The 18,783-nt window shown below is 33.4% G+C and overlaps 2 protein-coding genes across 3 annotated transcripts; one reads left to right on the top strand and one right to left on the bottom strand.

The window, feature by feature from the left end:
* Positions 1 to 240: 240 nt before the first annotated feature.
* On the bottom strand, positions 241 to 4,557 carry LOC111007201 (S-adenosyl-L-methionine-dependent methyltransferases superfamily protein). Its single transcript, XM_022279478.2, has 13 exons — positions 4,237 to 4,557; positions 3,818 to 3,876; positions 3,607 to 3,657; positions 2,987 to 3,122; positions 2,809 to 2,894; positions 2,439 to 2,537; positions 2,265 to 2,318; positions 1,829 to 1,973; positions 1,630 to 1,691; positions 1,289 to 1,376; positions 1,100 to 1,183; positions 762 to 923; positions 241 to 632 (listed from the first exon to the last, which is right to left on the bottom strand). The coding sequence occupies exons 1-13, from the start codon at positions 4,481 to 4,483 to the stop codon at positions 367 to 369; spliced, it is 1,539 nt and encodes a 512-aa protein (XP_022135170.1). The 5' UTR covers positions 4,484 to 4,557; the 3' UTR covers positions 241 to 366.
* Positions 4,558 to 9,095: 4,538 nt separating this feature from the next.
* LOC111010373 ((S)-coclaurine N-methyltransferase) lies at positions 9,096 to 17,482 on the top strand. Of its 2 annotated transcripts, XM_022283757.2 has the most exons (8): positions 9,096 to 9,363; positions 9,444 to 9,552; positions 10,004 to 10,228; positions 10,738 to 10,837; positions 10,929 to 11,039; positions 15,818 to 15,901; positions 16,542 to 16,600; positions 17,054 to 17,482. In XM_022283757.2, exons 1-8 carry the CDS (start codon positions 9,171 to 9,173, stop codon positions 17,250 to 17,252), a joined length of 1,080 nt encoding a protein of 359 aa, XP_022139449.1. In that variant the 5' UTR covers positions 9,096 to 9,170; the 3' UTR covers positions 17,253 to 17,482. The 2 variants fall into 2 exon arrangements, with proteins under 2 accessions (XP_022139449.1, XP_022139456.1); XM_022283764.2 differs by lacking the exon at positions 15,818 to 15,901.
* The last annotated feature ends 1,301 nt before the right edge of the window (positions 17,483 to 18,783 follow it).

Below are 18,783 nucleotides of genomic sequence, written 5' to 3'. Positions count from 1 at the left end.
CCGCTAACTGGATCCAATAGTCTCCAAGCGGTGTGGTAGAGCATTCTTCGTCTTCAATCTTTCCTTCAAGGCTCTTTGATGCACTGAAAAGGTTATGATACATTCTTATCAGATAAACAACATGCTTTTTACAAGAAACTGAAATCCAACCTGTAATAATCTTTCGGTAATTTAGACGGGCTGTCTGATTAATGGAAAGAAGGCTTAGGATAAGATGAGATATTTATAGGCAAAAAGGGCTGTAACTGAAAACTAAACTGCCATCTAATCTTTAATCAATAACCAGATTAATACTAACTGTCTAATCAGTCTAAATAACATGGTTAATACATCATTGGCTTCTACTATGTTTCGGTTTGGAAATAATCAAGTTCTTGTAATACTTTTTGGTGGAGTACAGTTTTTTCTCCATCGAGTCCTCAACGAATGTGTATACAACCACATTTTGAACATCCTCGTAGGAGGACATGCTACTGCCCAATGGTCCCTGATGTTTCCACCACGATTTCTAGAGCTTTTATCTCTATTTGAAGTTTGGGGAAATGAGTGTGTCGTGTCCTGCTTCCTCTTAAATAGAGCTATAAAGAACCCTTCTTTGTCTTCAATGGGATCGGTTCGAAGTAAATGATTAGCTGCAAGATGAGAACATGGTCTATTATGCTTTGCCATGCTAAGAAAGTCATCAAATAGCTGTTTTGAACAGGGCGAGTTATAAAAAAACAAAAAAATCTGTTGTTGACTTGTTGGAGAATGGTACTTACCGCCTACAAAAACTGGGAGACCTCGCCGCTGCCACCGCGGGAATGGAGTCTCCAGTTCAAAACCATGCGATTCAGCAAGAGGTAATATTGACTGGACAACATCTTCGTTTTCAATTTGATGAATGGAACAGGTGCTGTAAACAATTCTCTCTACAGCTGGAACTGCAATGAGAAGAAATTGGTCACGAGCAGGGTATAAAATAAGTTTGTGTCGTAGGAGTATACATAGCTCATTGGGAACTCTCTGAATTTGCATTGTTTGCTTCTAATTTTTCAATGTTTTAACTACACTTTCTTTTTAGCCCTATCAAAATATAAGCACAACGAGATGAACTCACAAGAAAATGCATGTGCCAGAGCCTTTCTCTGAAAGGCTGCAAGTTTGTTCAGTCGTTCAAGGTCAACATCTTCAGAGGTCTTGCCTGCACAATTCAAGACGATAAGATGGAGGTAGCAATAACCAGAAGAAGATATTGCAGATAATAAATTAAATATTGTGCCAATTAATACACGAAGCAAGGAGTTACCTTCAACATGTGATGGGAGCAAATGATCTAATCTAGCAGCTGCAGTTCCAGATCCAGAGCAGGAAGGATCCAAAAGAATGGCACGGACCTTAAAAAAGCAAAAGAGGGTGATGCCAACAACAGAACATTTTCTAGTTGAATATCAGTACGCCGTGGCAAAAAATTAGATTTTGTTCTCCCACCAAACTAGGCCCTATTAGAAATTGCAAAGAATTCCAATCCCCAAGCAATGATGGCTAAGGCTATTATTTATTATTTCCATCATTCTGTGAAAAAATAGAGCATGTTATTAGGGCTTGAAGGAAAAAAAAAAAATCTCCGTGGAGGTGAGCAGAACTTACTTTGGATAATGAAGGATCTTTTGGATTAAGATTAAGGAAATCCCCATGCAAAACTTGTATATCTTGCACCAAGGTTAAGGTTAATCGAGGTAACATAAAAGTTATTGGAAAATATTGTAGTTGGAATATTAGATTGCAATACATAGAGAGTTGATGTATACAACATCCAGATGCAGACAATAGTATCAACAAAGGATACTAGACGCTCCAGATAATTTGATAGTATCTTGTAAGCGTCTGACCCTGTCTTCATTCAATTCACATGCTATGATCCTTCCTTTTCCATTCATGAGAGAGGCAAGGTGGACAGTTTTGTTACCCGGAGCTGAACATGCATCAAGGACCTTCAATAATACGAAATATTAAAATGGAAAATCTTAGTGCCTAAGTAATTATGCTACAGGGAGGATTGAGAAAGCTAAAAGATGTGGTAGAGAGATGAAAAGAATGGAGGCAATAAGAAAACATGAGGTTGTTGCTCCAGAATAAGTTCGAGCATCTGGTAAAACGTTAAGTTTGTTCAACATTACTTAAAATTCAATTAGAGGTGAAAAAAATGAGTAAATAGAAGCTCAGAAACCATAGAAATGGATCCAAAGTGAACTGGATTGTAAATACAGGTGAGATAAGCTTACTTCCCACCCTGGCTTGGGATCAAGGGCTACTGCAACCATAGAACTAGCCTTCCCCTACATACATCAATACCCTCCTGTTGTTAGACAACAAAAAGAAAAAAACAACTTCCCTTGACCTTCAATACATGCTTCATATAAAATGGACTAGGAAAAAGTTAAAACTAAGAGACTTACTTGCATGAAGATACTCCCATTTGCAACCAGAGGATGATCGTGTAAATCACTGCCTGGGGGAAGTACCAAGAGGTCAGGAACCATGTCATCCTTGTGGACCTATTTGACATGAAAAAACCAGCACCATTAAGGAATTAATTTAAGGCATCGTGATGGAATGCAAACCAACAACAAAACTCAGGACAGATCTTATCCCTAAATCCATTATGCATATTTTAAAAGGAATAATTGGGATGCACTTAGAATAATTAATAATTTATAAAATGATGGAGTGTTCAATAAGTGAAGCTATTCCTGTAATGCATGTCTATTGAACTCTACCCTACTGGCATACCCATCAACAACATTTAGGAAAGATCTTGGAACTCACTGCATATCTTTTCCCTAATTCGCTTATTGCAGCATGAACATCCATCTTCAAAGTATTCACACGGATAAAACGGGGCCTTGAAACACCTGCACTGAAGGTTACCTCCTTAGAGCTGAACAGGCTCAATAGTAAATATAGTAGAAATCAGCACGGCAACAGATTCACACAGAACCCTCACCAGGATTTTTACCACGAACTATCAAATCTTCAATACTACTTGCTTTTCTCTTTGACAAAAGCTGTGTAACCACAGATTGTAAAACACTTTGCTGCCGCATGAGGAACTTCTCTGCATCACCAGCTAAAGGAGCTTTCTACGCATAGTTCCCATAAAATATTACCAATCAGCATCAAATGTAAAATAAGCGAACTGCAGATTCTCAGTAGCAGAAGTTTCTTCACATTTATTAGATTCTTTATTGTAACAACTACTTATCTAAGTTTTTTCTACTAATAGCTCGCTCTTAACCTCCCACGTAAAAAAATGTTCACATTTATTGAGCATTGAACTGCATGAGCTAGCCCCCAAACTCCTAGCAAACCCAGTAACACTTGATGATATAAGTCCAGTTCAAACCTATGCGATTAGAGTTATTACAGTAGATAGACAAAACTGATTTCAAGTGAGTGAATTTAAAAAGGTGCTGACCGTCGGCAGTGGATTCGAACAATAACCAATCCTCCTCCCGTTTCTCCGACCATCATAAAATATTTTCATAGTTGACATTTTAACGAGAATTTCTATTATTTTAAACTACCATTTCTTTTAAAGCTGCGATAAACATGTAAATAGAGTACCTGGCCCAGGAGGATATCATACATGATGACATAAATTAATTCCTTCTGCCTCTGCAACAATATCGGGTAAATGTTACGGCTACGGTATATTTGTAGTGGTGAGAATGCCATACAGCATGTGCAAAACAAATGAATAACAAATCATCATAATAATGGAGTAACTATCATCAGAACAGATTCAAGAGCAGCTACAAAGAATATGCACGAGTACCTTCCACTTGTTGCTCAATAGATCGGCAGCCTCCAGTACATCCTTGATTACAGGGAGGTCTAATAATTCAACAAAAGCAAAAGAAGGTATTTTATTTCATCCAGCGATCTACAAACTTAACTTCCAGTTACAATATTCAGTACATGGATAAATCTCATCAACGACCCAGCGTGACAGGAATAATACCGGATTTTAAATGCTAAATGCGACATCACTGCAAATATCAACTCATTTCAGAGGAACGACGGAAAAACTAATTTACCGAGCTTGGCATAGTAACGATTAATAAGTTGATATTCGAACGCTAAGCGAATGTGCCACTAAAACCAATAGTTCTTTCAGCTGGTACGTGATAATTGGTTTGCAAATCATTTTCAGTTTTTATTTTTTGACGGGATGAGCATTTGATCGGAACTTACACTTGAGTGTCTTGCAAACAAGAGCGAATGTCCCCTTCTTATTCCTAACAGAGGGAGCATAGACGAGTGACTTGATGGAGGCGACGGCTCGACGTTGAGCATCTCCTTCAAGAACACGCCGTAAGATCTTCGCTGCCTCTCTCCTCGCGAAGTATGCCGAACGCGCGGCGTTGCTCAGCCGCCGGATGTCCGATTTACCGGCGGTTCCCGGCGCCGATGCGTTGGTTCTGTTGTTGACGCGCCCCATGGCTTCAGAGAAGACACTCCGTAAGGTTTCCTGAGCCCAATTGTATCATCGAATTCACGTCGTAGTTAACTCCTGGGCCTCGGCCCAGCATGTTAAACTCCAGCTTAGTAGCTTAGTCCCTGTTGTGTTTTGTGTTTGACGGTAGTAGCGAAAGGGTATAAATGTAAATTTATTATTCATCTTTTTTTTTAAGTACAATATGATAGAGAAGTGATTCGAACTCACAACATTTTGGTTGAAGGTATTATTCATCCTTTAACCTAGTTGAGCGATGCTAAATTATAATTGTGTTTTTTCGACCTAACATTTTTTAGTTATATTTTTACTGTTAATAAATGTTAAATTGATAAACTTAGTCCACGTAATATTTAGTGACTGGCGTAAATTTAGATAATAGATTTAGGTGGTTAAGAGATAAAAATCTATAATTCCTTCTTCAAAATATTGAGAATGATCTAATTAGAGGGACGTTTATTCTCTTCAATGATCTAATTTCTACTTTAACAATGACACTCATAAGCAGAAGTCGTGGGATTTCGGGAGCCCCGGCATAAAGCATCACATCTCTCTTTTCATGCACCATTGCATGACCCTCTTTGGTCGCTAAAAAACAACCCCAATTGTCGATTGCTTCGATCCGCACATCTTCTAGAGTTGAGGTTGAACAGGTGTACTCAATAAAGGAAGCCTTCCGACCCGGAATATGCCTATTTCGCTTGTTCGGATTGGGAAAGAGTGGGCACCCGCAAAATTGGAAAACAAATCACAACTTCAACTGATTCATGCTTCGGATCACAGGTATTCTTACGAGATCTATAACTTTGAGCAATAACTTTGACCAGATAGTAAAATGGTAGTTGGCAAGTTGTTCGCGTAGAAGCTGAAAGACAATAAGAGTAGATGAAATGAAGCGAATTAAAGTGGATTGCAAAGAAAAGTATCTAGGTAATCAACACTTTTTTTTTAATACCATAAATTTTTTTAGAAGTATGAGAGAAAAACACACGTTAAAAATTTATATTTTCAAGAGATAAAATTATGCTTACTGGAAGTAGATATATATTTTACTTATCACAACTAAAAAGTTGACAAGTATAAGAGAGGTATAAGAAATACTGAAAAAATAAAATAAATAGTCGTGAATTTTTTAATTGTGGTAGGTAGAAAGATATCTATTTATTAGTAAGTTATTTATTTTTTAACGTTATTAATGGTTCATTTGGTAACGTTTCTATTTTCAATTTTTTGTTTCTTTTTCCTGTTTATTGTTTCTAACTTTTTTAGAACTAGAAACATGGATGAGTTTGATAACCATTTCATTTTCTCGTTTCCAATAAACAATAAATAGAAACAAAAATATGTTTGATAACTATTTATTGTTTATTGTTTTAATTCTTTGTTATTTTAGTACACCAATTTAGGAGGGTGAGAATTTGAACTTGTGACATATTAATCTATATTATATACTCTAACAAATATTGATTTTTAAAATTTTTAGTTAAAATAAAATTTAGTAGATATAATAAAAGAAAAATGCTTGTTGTATGTTTATTAGATTGAATGCGTTTGAGAATAAGATATATTTGATTTTATTTGAAGATGTTTTTTAGGATTCATATGAATATATAATGTTTACGTGTGTTTTCTTCTTTTGGTTCACAACGGCCGGTAGATATGAAATTATTGACCATTAAAATGGTAATAATTATGTACGATCTACCTAATTGTGCTTGAAGAGACGTAATTTTGTGTTTGTTTTGTGATGATTAACCATGATAATCCTATACAACTATGACAAAGTAATTGATGAATCAATCAATCAATACAAATTAATTGATTTTAGGTCATCAATAAATAAATTTTATTGAAAAATTAAATACATTTATAAAAACCAACTAATTTTTTTGGAAAATTAAAAACCAACTAACTTAGGCTCTATTTGACAACAATTATTTGTGTTTTTGGCTTTTGAAAAATCAAACCTATAAAGATGAATTTCATCTGTATATTTATTTGTCTCGTTTATCCACTTAAAATAAATTTCAAAATCTAAGCTAAAATTTTAAAATTATAAAATAGCTTTTAAAAACATGTTTTGATATTTTAAATTTGGCTAAGAATTCAAATATGTTGTGTATAGAAACTAAATAATTTGTGAAGCTTTACGCGTTATTTTTAGAAAGAAAAATTTAGAAATGAAATCATTATCAAATGGAGACTGGGTTAATATGAACATAATTGAACTGATAAAAGGTTATATTTGTGGAGTAATTTTAGAATAGGTGTTTTTAGCAAAAGTGATTTAATGGTAATTACTATTCCAAGAAGCGTTTAATAACATTATATTTGAAAGAGAGAGAAAATTAAATGAGAGTTAGATACGAGATTTTAAGAGAGAAGAAAGTTATCGATAGGGGACCTTTGCAAATATGTCAAAAACATGTGGTAAAATTAGCAAAATAACAACCACATTTTTAGCTTTTTCAAATATAGCATTTTTTAAATTAAGAAAAATGGATGTCCAATTTTAAAATGACAAATTTACCCAAATGATATAAATCTGTAATATATTTACTACTAATATATGTATGTGATTTACATTTGATATATTACTGATATGACTGTTTGATATACTTGTAATATAGATGTAATATACATATGATATACTACTGATATGAGTATCTATGCAATATGTATGTGATACACATCTAATATATTATTGATATGAATGTCTGATGTACTATTGATATAAGTGAAATTTTTTGTTATATTTGAAAATTTTAAAAATAAAGAAAATAGATGATATATTTTAAAATATATAAAAGATTTTTGCTGCCTGTTGTAATTTTCTATGAACTACTAGGGAAAGATTGGGAAAATTTTTGGAAAAGAATAAAAGTAAGAGAGAGAGGTACACAAATTTTAGAGAGAGAACAAGTTAGAGAATAAGACAAAAAAATTGGGGAAACAAAAGTTAGAGAGAATGGTTACACAAATTTTAATGGGAGAAAACAGTTATATTTTCGAGAGGATTAGTTAGAAAGAGAGTGCAAATTTTAAATAGAGAAAAATTGGAGATAAAAATGTTAGAGAGAGATACGAGTTAGACTGAGGGGAAAAATAGAGAGATTACAAAATTTTGAGAGGGTGTAGCAAATAAAATCAGAGATAAATTAATTGAGAATGAGAGATAAAAAATATATATATATTATGAAGGAAGAACAATTTTTAAAATTTAAGATGAAAATATTGTGGAATAGAATAACAATATTTTGGAATTCAGTACAATAACAATTTTTAAAACTCTTCTTAATTAATTTTTCCCATAAAATAATTTGGAAATCACTTTTTTTTTTTGTTTTTTTTTGAGGAACCCTCGCTTTTTTAACCCTAGTTTTAGTTAATTAATACTTTTAATAACTAAACACAGTTCATATTTTAATATTCGATTAATTATTATTAATAACTATTTCAAGAGATTTACCGATCATAATAACGAAACACACCTAGAGATAAAAGTGTTAAATAATTTTTTTAAAAGCTCAGGGCTATTTAGAAGTTGGTTTCATTTGTATTTTTTAAAGAAGAAATTTAGGATTCCCTTAATAACATTTTTGTTTATTATTTATAGTTTCATATTTTCATTATTTTTTTTTAGAAATTTTGTATTTTGTATTTCTTATTTTTAAGAGATGTTTTCAAAATTTATACAAATTTTGAAAACAACAAAATAAAAATTTGTATTTGTATTTTTAGATTTTTATTTTTTCAAAATATAGATAAAAAACACTGTTTTTTTATTTATTTTTGACTTATAAAATGTATAATAAGTGTAAAAAATTAATATGACAAAATAGTCATGAATATTTAAATTTTCTACAATTTTAATTTAAATTTTGAGATAATAAGAAATAAAAAGTTATTACCCGAAGACGCTTTTTTAATAAAGAATGACAAAAAAAAAACACATAATTATCACTTATCACTTATAAGGTGAAATAATTATTTTATTGATTTAGAAAGAGAAAAATAATAAGAAATAAAAAGTTATTACCCAAACACACTTCTCTATTTTTTTAATAAAAAACGACAAACAAAAATAACACATGGTTATCACTTATCACGTGGAAGATAAAATAATTATTTTCTTGATCTAAAAAGAGAAAATTAATAAGAAATAAAAAATGACAAAGTAATTAGAAATAGTAACATTTAGTGTATGTCCTATCAAAAAGTGGTATTCGAATCCCAAAAATCCTAACCCATGCACCTATCGTTCTTGCTAAAAAAAATAAAATAAATATGTTAGGTGAGAATTGAGCCGTGGCAGTGGGGATCAACCTCATTCTGCATAAAGCCTGCCACGGGTCATGGTGGCAAGTGACGGAGATGACTAAGAATGTCCTTAACGATCTGTCAGAACTCGGACCTAGGTGTCCTCTTCAATCACTTATGGCATCTATGAAAATGATAGAATCTCACTAGTGAAAAATCATTCATCGTTGGAAGACCTTAGACAGGGCAACGTGTCCGACGATCCTATCCAAGGACACGTGTACCAACCGCAAGTCGGCATCAAGAAAATAACATATAGAAACGTTACCATATATCTGACAGTGATAACAAGTCGAATATTTGATCGCCCTTGCACAGAGCAGAGCAAATCGACTGAGCAAGAAAGTAGACGATGGCGATGGCAGAGATAAAGCAGATGCTGTACAACGCCGCCGTGCGTCTCGCCTTGGCTTCACTGGACCGAAATTTGTTGCCGGACGCCGTCATCAGAATCTTCACTCGCCTCTTACTCGCCGCTCGTCTTCGCTCCGGTTACAAGCCTTCCTCCCAACTCCAACTCTCCGATTTGCTCCGATTTCTTCATTGTAACGCCTCATCTCTCCATCAGAGTGTTTATTTTGTTCGGAAAATTATTAGGGAAACTGATTGTGCCTTTTTTCTGCAGCTTTGAGGGAAATGCCCATAGCTATTGAGACTGATCAGCCAAAAGCCCAGCATTACGAACTACCGACCTCCTTCTTCGAGTTGGTTTTGGGAAAGAATCTCAAGTACAGGTAACGAAAACATTCTTAGAAATCCTGGATACTACTCTGTATTTTTTCCGCCGATGATTTTATACCTGTTTTCATATTGTGATTGCATTTGCAATACGGCACACATTAAATGTTTGATTAATTGTTTCTGTAATAAGTTCCCAAAGTAAATGTTCTTCCGTAGATTGGTACAGTATATGACCTTATAGTTATGTATATAAGCAGGATAAATCAGTGTAATTGTGATTTGTTAAGGCTAACTCCCAGTTCAAGTAATAGATGTTATTGTTACAACAATAGTAGCATATCTAGAGCTTATTGTAGAGATCTGCGGTTAAATTCCATGCGAGTAGTTAAACAAAATACAAGAAAAAGAGCTCCAACTGCTTTTCACATGATAAATTGAGCTTCAAGTTTCCTAAATTCTGAACACTTTAATAGCCCTAATTATTCACATGATATGCTGTTGCAGTTGTTGCTATTTCAATGACAAGTCAAGTTCCTTGGAGGACGCTGAGGAGGCAATGCTACAAATGTACTGTGAAAGGTCACAACTGAAGGATGGTCACACTGTTCTTGATGTTGGATGTGGCTGGGGCTCGCTCTCATTGTACATTGCCCAGAACTATAAGAATTGCAGGGTAACCGGAATTTGCAATTCAACCACGCAGAAAGATTACATTGAGGAGCAGTGCTGGTAATTAGCTTTGTTTTATGTGCTTGAGTTTGCTTTTAGATTTGTCCATATCTTTGGTCAATAAGGGTTCTTATTGACTTTCCGACCTAGTTAGTAGTCACTGCCAAAAATAAGTTTCTTTTCGACATTTCAAAACATCGGAAGAAATCTTTACAAAGTATCGGAAGAAATCGTTACAAAGTCAGGAGTGACTTTTTCCAACGAAAAAAATACGTTGTAAAAGAGGAGCACTACCGTGGTCTTTTCTTGACCCTTTGAAATAGTCGGGAAAAGTTATTTTGCCCAACGGTTACAAAAGGTCAGGAAAAGTGATTTTTTCCCGACTATTTCAAACAGTCAAGAAAAGTAATATTTACTATTAAACGCAATAGAAATATACCAATAAAATACACTACATCAAAAAGTCAGTTGGAACCTGTATTAATTGTTGTGTAGGCAAATATAGTTGTTTTTTGAGTTAGTGTCTTTTAGGTTATTTTCCATGGTAAATAACTAATACGTGATTACAGGGATCTAGAATTGCATAATGTCAACATTGTAGTGGCAGATATCAACACCTTTGAAATGGAAGCTGAATATGACAGAATATTTTCCATTGGAATGTTTGAGGTAACTAATTCTCCAATGTAGTTACCACTTTTCATTTACTTATCCCTGTGATGACATAGTCAATAAATGTGATTTATTTTTAATTGAGTAGCATATGAAGAACTACAAGAATCTTCTAAACAAGATATCGGGATGGATGAAACAAGATAGTCTCCTCTTTGTTCATTATTTTTGCCATAAAGTTTTTGCCTATCACTTTGAGGTATGCTTGATTCAGATTTACATTTGTATATATATTTAATTACTTCATGGGTGTGGGACCATTACTTATTTTGTTGAATTGATTCAATACCTCTCAAGTTCTATTTATCAAATCTGGACCAATAGGCCCTACAAGAAAAATGGGTTTTAGAGACATCTAAAAGATGTCGCTGAAAACCCAATTTCGTCGCTAAAACTTTCAGCGACGAAACTCGGTTCGTCGCTACGGACGTCGCTGATACAACGTCGTTTAAAGTTTCAGCGACACGAGCTGTTGTCGCTGAAACCCTTTTTCAGCGACATCTTTCGTTGTCGCTGAAAACCATTTTCAGCGACTTCTAATATGAAATGTGGCTGAAAACCAATTTCAGCGACAACAGTAGATGTCGTTGAAAAGAGGGTTGCAGCGACAAAAGCAGATGTCGCTGAAAACAACTTTTTAGCGACATCCGCTTTTGTCGCTGAAACTGGTTTTCAGCGACAATTGCTTTTTTTTATTTTTAGCGACATCTGCTGTTGTCACTGAAAACCAGTCCCAGAATAGGCAAAATCCTGTTTTCTTTCCAATTTCGCCATCAATTTTGTTCAATTTCTGTGATCCAAAACGACACATATATAAAACGTCGTTGAAAAATATTTTTAATATTAAAAAAACATAAGGTAGATTCTCCAAATGTGTAACATCCTATCAAACAAAAAAGTACTTTCCAGCTACAAATAACAATTTGTATAAGTAATTCAATTACATATAAGAAAAGAAAACATGTTTTGTGCACGAAGTTGTTCTTCTGAATGATTCAGCACATCCGCTTTTGATGACATAGTTTATCCTGTAAAAAATTAATAACATAACTTATTTAACATGAAAATATAATCAAAAGAGTTTTTTGACCTACTAAACCAACATATATATATCTATTATATCCACACCAACTTACTAAATAATGAAAAACGTAGTGAACAACACTAAACCAATCAACAAAAAGTAATCTATTAGATAATCCAATCAACACTAAACTCCAAAATCATAGTTTATAATCCAAACAACTTGTTATTAAATCATTTCTAAAACAAACAAAATTGCAACACTACAAGAGAAATAGCCATGTTATATCAACACTATAAACAACCCAAAATGCTCATAACTTCATAAAATACATCAAAACTATATATATAACACAAGTGATGACGACCATAACTGCAAGATCATAAACAACTCAAATGCTCCTAACACTTGAATTTATTAACAAATCTATATTAAACATAATATAAGCTATGACTACCATAACTGCAAGATAGCCACAACACTTAGCTACGTAAAAACCAGTATTTTATAAGTACATGCATCAAATATGTAGCTACATTTCTATTAACATCATGAACAACTCAAATGCTCCTAACATGTGAATATACTAACAAATTCATATTGATATAACATAAGTCTTGACTACCATAACTGCAGGATAGTCACAACACTTCAAAGCACATCAAGTCCAATATCTTTTATAAAGTATCATCTACTTAAATACTCATCTACTATGGACAATATGTATGAGTACCTTTTTATGCATCATTAGAGCGGTTGAGAATTAGCTCGTTGTGACGATCCTTCTCCAGCATTGCTTAGCCTGTTTACAGTTTCTTGTAACTGACTCAATTGAGCCATTGCTGATTCAAGCAGGCTTTGTTGCGTCTGTACAACAGATTGCAATTGAGCGATCTGATTTCTTGACTCTCTATTTCTTTGAGAACTTCATTCATTCTGAGTCGTCGCCGTCGGTGGTCCCCATCCAAGTGCACCTTGCCTGCCTAGTACTTGAACACTGATTTGTCGAGGTTCTGCACCTTCTTCCACTGGTGCATTTCTCAGTTCAACCATTTGTTCCTACAATGTCCATAAATAATATGAGTACATGTCAAATAATACATAAATAAAAAAGGTAGTTTTACGTACATGTTTTTTACCAGCCACCGGGCTCACCCACTCGTCGTTCATCCTTTTGTGTGTTACTTCGAACAGTTCAATGTCATCTACCTCTCGTCCCTCTTTGTTTTTCTACATAATTCAAACAAGATTATGAGCAGTGAAATCTCTTTGAAGTTATAACAAGAAAAGATATACATACAATGTTTTCTTTGTGACGTAAAAATGCGATCGTTCCTGCTGTATGACCGTATGGTACAGACGCTCGAGCTCTAGTGTTTGTTTCAGAAATTTTCTGACATATATATAATAGTTAGTAGCAAAATACTTAGAATAAAAGTAATTCATAGCACAATACATACCTTAAACTTCTCTGTTTCCCAACGATCGCATAAGCGATGTCAATCTTCATCTCGTGCAACATCTTTGTGTTTGTGATGTCGTGCTTCTTCTGAGGAATATTGCATGTAATGCTTATGCAACCTGTACCGGAAATCTCTATGTCTACTACTCATCTCATGCTCCAGATAACGATAAACAATTGGATCATTGAGATCGAGAATGAATTGGTTCTAACAATAAACAACAAAAAGACGACGTGTTAATGATAATCACAATATAACAACATTTTAAAAAGTGTCACTAAATGAAACTTACGCTAAGTCTATTTATGATACTGTTTTTATCTTCTTGGTTGACATCTGACCAATGTTCACAATTCAGAGGAACGATTGACCGCACCCATACCCCAATTTGAGAGACCAATTTCGAACTATGGCTACAAACTGGCTTGCCATCCTCTTCTTCGATATTAATTTCTATCAGACCATGATTTTGGACATGTTTATCGACATTCAGCCCTCTAGTGTTGCGTCTACCTTTTCTTTTAGTCGTGCCAGAACCTACACGAAAGATATCATATATTTATATATTTAAGTTTAACTTGGAATAAAAAAACATTTCTATCTAAATATCATACTCTGTGCTGTTTGATTAGCCTCTCCGGCCGGTTGAGTGCTTTCTATTCTATCGACATTGCTTGTGTAACTCCGTCGGTTTCCTGGTCCAAGATTTGAAGACGACATCCTGTAACATAATAATGGACAAAATTAAACTGTAATTAAATCACTTATAAACTTCATATCGTCACAACAAAAACTACATAGTCAAAGCATCAAATCAAACAAAAACTAAATTTTATGCCAACTTCAACTTATAAACTTCATAATCAAAAACTCATAAACTTCAACTTCTGAATTCATATCCAACAAAAACTTCAAAATTCATCATGACTCCCACAACTTCAATGATAATCAACATAAACTTCGAACTCATATACTTGATAATCAATATCCAAAAACTACACTTCAACGTCCAAAACGAAATTAAGTGCTGTGACAAAATTCAAGAATTCAAAGCATCAAATAAACCGAATAACTCACAAACCATGCATATAGAGGTAATGGAGAATGTGAAAATCAAGAGTGGGTTACCTTCTTTTATATATTACAATCCATTCTTTCATAGACCCAATTCAAAATCAAGTGTCAAGAATACTCACAACCACTAAACTCTTTAACTTATATTCTAACACTCAAAATCAATACTCAAACTCCTAAATGGACCAAATGTTACACTCACACCTTGTCATAAAAAACTACGAGATGGGAAGGCATGTTACGAAAACACAAGAGAATACAAACTCAACTTGGTCTCGGCCACTGCCAGTTATCCTATTATTTACTTTTGACTTTTTTCTTTCCTTTTGTTTACAGAGAAAAATGCAACTTCCTTATTTCATCCAAGGTATCTAAATTAACTTTAGTGCAAATGTATTCGAGAAAATCCATCCAACCCACAAATTATTACGAATGATATGGCAAATTGACATTTTCTTTACACCCTATTCAGCTACAATGTCACAAAACAAACTGCAGCAAAACCTTAAAAAGGCAACCCACGGAGGCAAGAAATATCCAAGCAAACATTTATTCTAACATTTATATCCACCAGAACCACAGCCACAACGTATATATCTTCAAATTATCTGGATATCGAAACATACATTATAATCTAAAGGGGCACTATAATTCTAATGAAATCTAAAGTACGCACAATCGTAGAATTACCTCAAAATTGATACCAACTCGAAAGCCCTACAACTCTTTGCGGAACTTCAAAAACAATTCCGAGGGCGTCAAATTGATGCTGCAAAGGTCTTCCCAAGACGGCGGCGATGGACAGCGGCGACAGAATGGAGGGGAGAAGAAATATTGGGACGGCGATGGAGGGCGGTGACGGAGGGCTTTTGAAGCTCGGCGGCGACCGAGGGCGGCGACGGAAGGCAGCGACGGACAGCGGCGACTGGAGGGGAGGGGAGAAGAAATTTGCGGCGGGCGACGGAGGGGAGAAGAAAAATCGCGATTGGGGGCGAGGGTTTGTAAAATCGCGAATTGGGTTTGTAAATTCTGGGATTTTCAGCGACACATACAACTTATGTGTCGCTGAAAATACTTCAGCGACGCCGTCAACTTACGGCGTCACTGAAAGTACATTTTCAGCGACATCTGCTTGACGGCGTCGCTGAAAAGACACTTTCAGCGACATCGTCAAGATGATGTCGCTGAAAATGGTTTTCAGCGACACTGTAGATGTCGCTGAAAATTACTTTCAGCGACATTTACTCTTCGTGTCGCTGAAAACATTATTTAGCGACATTGTCATCGCTGAAATTATGTTTTAGGGACATTATTGCTTATACGTCGCTAAAAATGTGCCTCTGAAAGCTCCGTTTCTTGTAGTGGGCGCAACAACAATGTGAATTGCTAACTACTTTTTCGCCTCATATTATTCAGGGCATAAATGAGGATAATTGGATTACTAGATACTTCTTCGCATATGGTACAATGCCTTCTGCAAATCTACTTCTCTATTTCCAGGTGATAACCTTCATAATGATTCATTCCCGTCCCCATAAAATACTGTAGATTTAAAACTTAGGAAAATAGAATTGTTTCTCAGAAAATACGGAAATGTTGACTTTGGTCAAACATCTCTTGGAGAAATGTTTTAAACATTCTTCACAAAATGTGCCACTGCCATACTTAGAACAACAATATTTTTCTAGTAAGTTTAGTTTATATGTCGAGTAGATCAAAGGTACCAGATTAAAATAAAGAGATTGTACATGCAGGTGCATCACATGAAATGAAGCATCTCTTGTACGAGTGGTTAATGTAGACAAAAAAATAAAAAAATAAAAAAATGTAGACATGTCTCATTTGATGCACTAATTAGTGATTATCATTTGATTCTAAATATGAGAATTTTTTTAAATGGTAATACCACCGTAAGCTTCCTTTGAAAAATTCTGCCTCCTTACAGGTAATGACTCGTCTTGTCAAACTTACCAGAGAAATGCTTAGATTTTTTTTTAATAGTGAGTTGTCAATTTTTCAAGAATACAAGATTTGGTCATCACTCGTAGGGAGCTAACGAGTGCTAAGTACTTTCAACTTCCTTTTTTTTTTAGTACTTTCACTTTCTATTGAGTCTTGTCATTTTTATTGTTTCGTACAGGATGATGTGTCAATTATCAACCATTGGCTTTTGAATGGCAAACACTATGCTAAGACAAGGTAACACTTAAATTATTATATCAATCGTGTGCAATACTAATTATAGTCCTTGTGGTCATAGATCAAAATATTTCTTAAATTGTGCTTTCATACCAATAATATTTACCTGGTCAATGAACATCTCTTATTGGTCATCACTAATTATAGTTCTCGTGGTCATAGATCAAAATTTAAGAATAGTCCTCGTGGTCGTAGATCAAAATATTTCTTAAATCGTGCTTTCATACAAATAATATTTACCTGGTCCATGAAAATCTCTTATTGGTCACTATTATTATTAAGACAAGTAAGAGAGAGGAACGTAGAAAGGGACAAAGAAATAATTTTTTTTCTTTTTGGTAAAAAAAAAATAACTGGGAAAAATGGTATGGTGTCGGGTCGGGATGTAAGTATTATTCTTTATATGTTGAATGTGTGACAAACATAAGGCAAATTGAACACATATTGTTGCAGCGAAGAGTGGCTGAAAAGAATGGACAAGAATATAGGTTCAATAAAACCAATAATGGAAACTACTTATGGGAAGGATTCAGCTTTAAAGTGGACTGTTTACTGGAGAACATTCTTTATTGCAGTAGCTGAATTATTTGGCTACAATGATGGGGAAGAATGGATGGCCAGCGATTTCCTTTTCAAGAAAAAAATGAAGTAATAAGCAAAGTTCCGTCCAATCAACAATGCAGCATAGCAATGGGTTTAAGGTGCAGAATTGAACAAAAATCCATCAAAAAACAATGAACCCACTACTATAAATGGAACACATAAATCTGAATACCATAAATGATTATTTATAGGTAAAAAGGAGAGTAGATATCAATATAACTCTAGTTAAAATATTGTATATTTATTATAAATATATTAGATGTTTCACTTTATTTTTCATATCGTTGAATTAAAAAATAGTTAAGATTGAATAAAATTGAAAGTTATAGATGAAGTCAGAGTTGTAATTTTTTCCAAACATCTTCTTTACAAAATTGAGAATTTTCTTATAATATTTCACTTCACATGCAAAATAATATTAATAATAATAATAATAAAATGCATCTTATGGTTGTCATGATTCATAAGTTGCTGCTCCATACTGTCGGCTATTGACGCGCAGACCGCTAAAATTAATAACCTTCGTTTTTAATGTTACCGGTGAGTTTTTTTTTTTTTTTTTATCATAAATTAATTGAACTCTTGTAAAAAATACAAGGCTTAGTCAAATTCATGTTCACTAATATTACTAGTGAGTTACCAACGTGTCATGCATTAGGCAAGAATTTTGTATTTAATTATCCAATTTTCTTATAATTATTATAATAATTTCCAACCTTGAATATATATAATAGATTAATTATTATTAATATAGTGTGATACAATTTATAATTTTATTAACCATTAAAGTTGATTTTACGTAATATTTTATTTTATAAAAATTCGTTAATATTTTATATTAACCAACCTATTCCAAATAAAAAATATATTTTATAACTAATAATAATTTTAAAAATTTCATTCATAAATTTATTAAAAAATTTTAATAGACTCTTACAAATAAAAAAGTATTGAGTATTTCATTTTGAATTTATTTTTATTTTTTTTTTGTCTAAAAGGTAACTCCCTTTAAAAACATTTATGACAATATTTCTATATTATAGTTATTTGAAAAATAAGAGAAAATGGTTTTAAAAACAGGTTAAGTTTCTTATAAAACATGAACTTATAAGACATTTAATGTTTTGTTCGATAGCGTCTCCATTTTTTATTTTCTATTTCTAATTTTTTTTAAATTAAAAAACTGACAATTTAATCATGACCAAAAAATAGTTCTAAAATGTCACTTGAATCAAATTTAAATTAATATCCCACACCATGCTACATGCTAATGTGTCAAAGTTGAGTTGGATAACATTTAAGTGATGTGCCAAACTTTAGTAATTTTATATTATTTTTCTTTATTGAAATTTCTCTTTCAAAGAGATATATTTGACTGAATAATGGGATTTTCCTTTTTCCCATATGACAAAATTGATCTTCCTCTATTAATTGCTTTTTTATTCAATTTTCTTTCTTACATTAATTAGCCCCATTATTTTTGTCTGGCGTTCTTAATGTATCTCTTCAACAAATCTCTTTCCACAATAAAATCTCACGATCCCACCCTCACAATTCATAATTAGTTTAAGAAAAAAGTT

Source organism: Momordica charantia, assembly GCF_013281855.1.
Source record: "Momordica charantia cultivar OHB3-1 chromosome 11 unlocalized genomic scaffold, Mcharantia_2.0 BLBB01000011.1, whole genome shotgun sequence".
Taxonomy (NCBI): domain Eukaryota; kingdom Viridiplantae; phylum Streptophyta; class Magnoliopsida; order Cucurbitales; family Cucurbitaceae; genus Momordica; species Momordica charantia.
Note: the sequence above shows the minus strand (reverse complement) of the source record. Positions and strands in the feature narration are given on the sequence as shown.

Coding starts and splice junctions, on each gene's coding strand:
- LOC111007201 (XM_022279478.2), bottom strand. CDS start 4,483: ATGGGGCGCGTCAACAACAGAACCAACGCATCGGCGCCGGGAACCGCC. Junction 3,123..3,606: donor ATGATATCCTCCTGGGCCAG/GTACTCTATTTA, acceptor AACTATGCGTAG/AAAGCTCCTTTAGCTGGTGA. Junction 1,974..2,264: donor ATCCCAAGCCAGGGTGGGAA/GTAAGCTTATCT, acceptor GTATTATTGAAG/GTCCTTGATGCATGTTCAGC.
- LOC111010373 (XM_022283757.2), top strand. CDS start 9,171: ATGGCGATGGCAGAGATAAAGCAGATGCTGTACAACGCCGCCGTGCGT. Junction 9,364..9,443: donor TTTGCTCCGATTTCTTCATT/GTAACGCCTCAT, acceptor TTTTTTCTGCAG/CTTTGAGGGAAATGCCCATA. Junction 16,601..17,053: donor AAACACTATGCTAAGACAAG/GTAACACTTAAA, acceptor ATATTGTTGCAG/CGAAGAGTGGCTGAAAAGAA.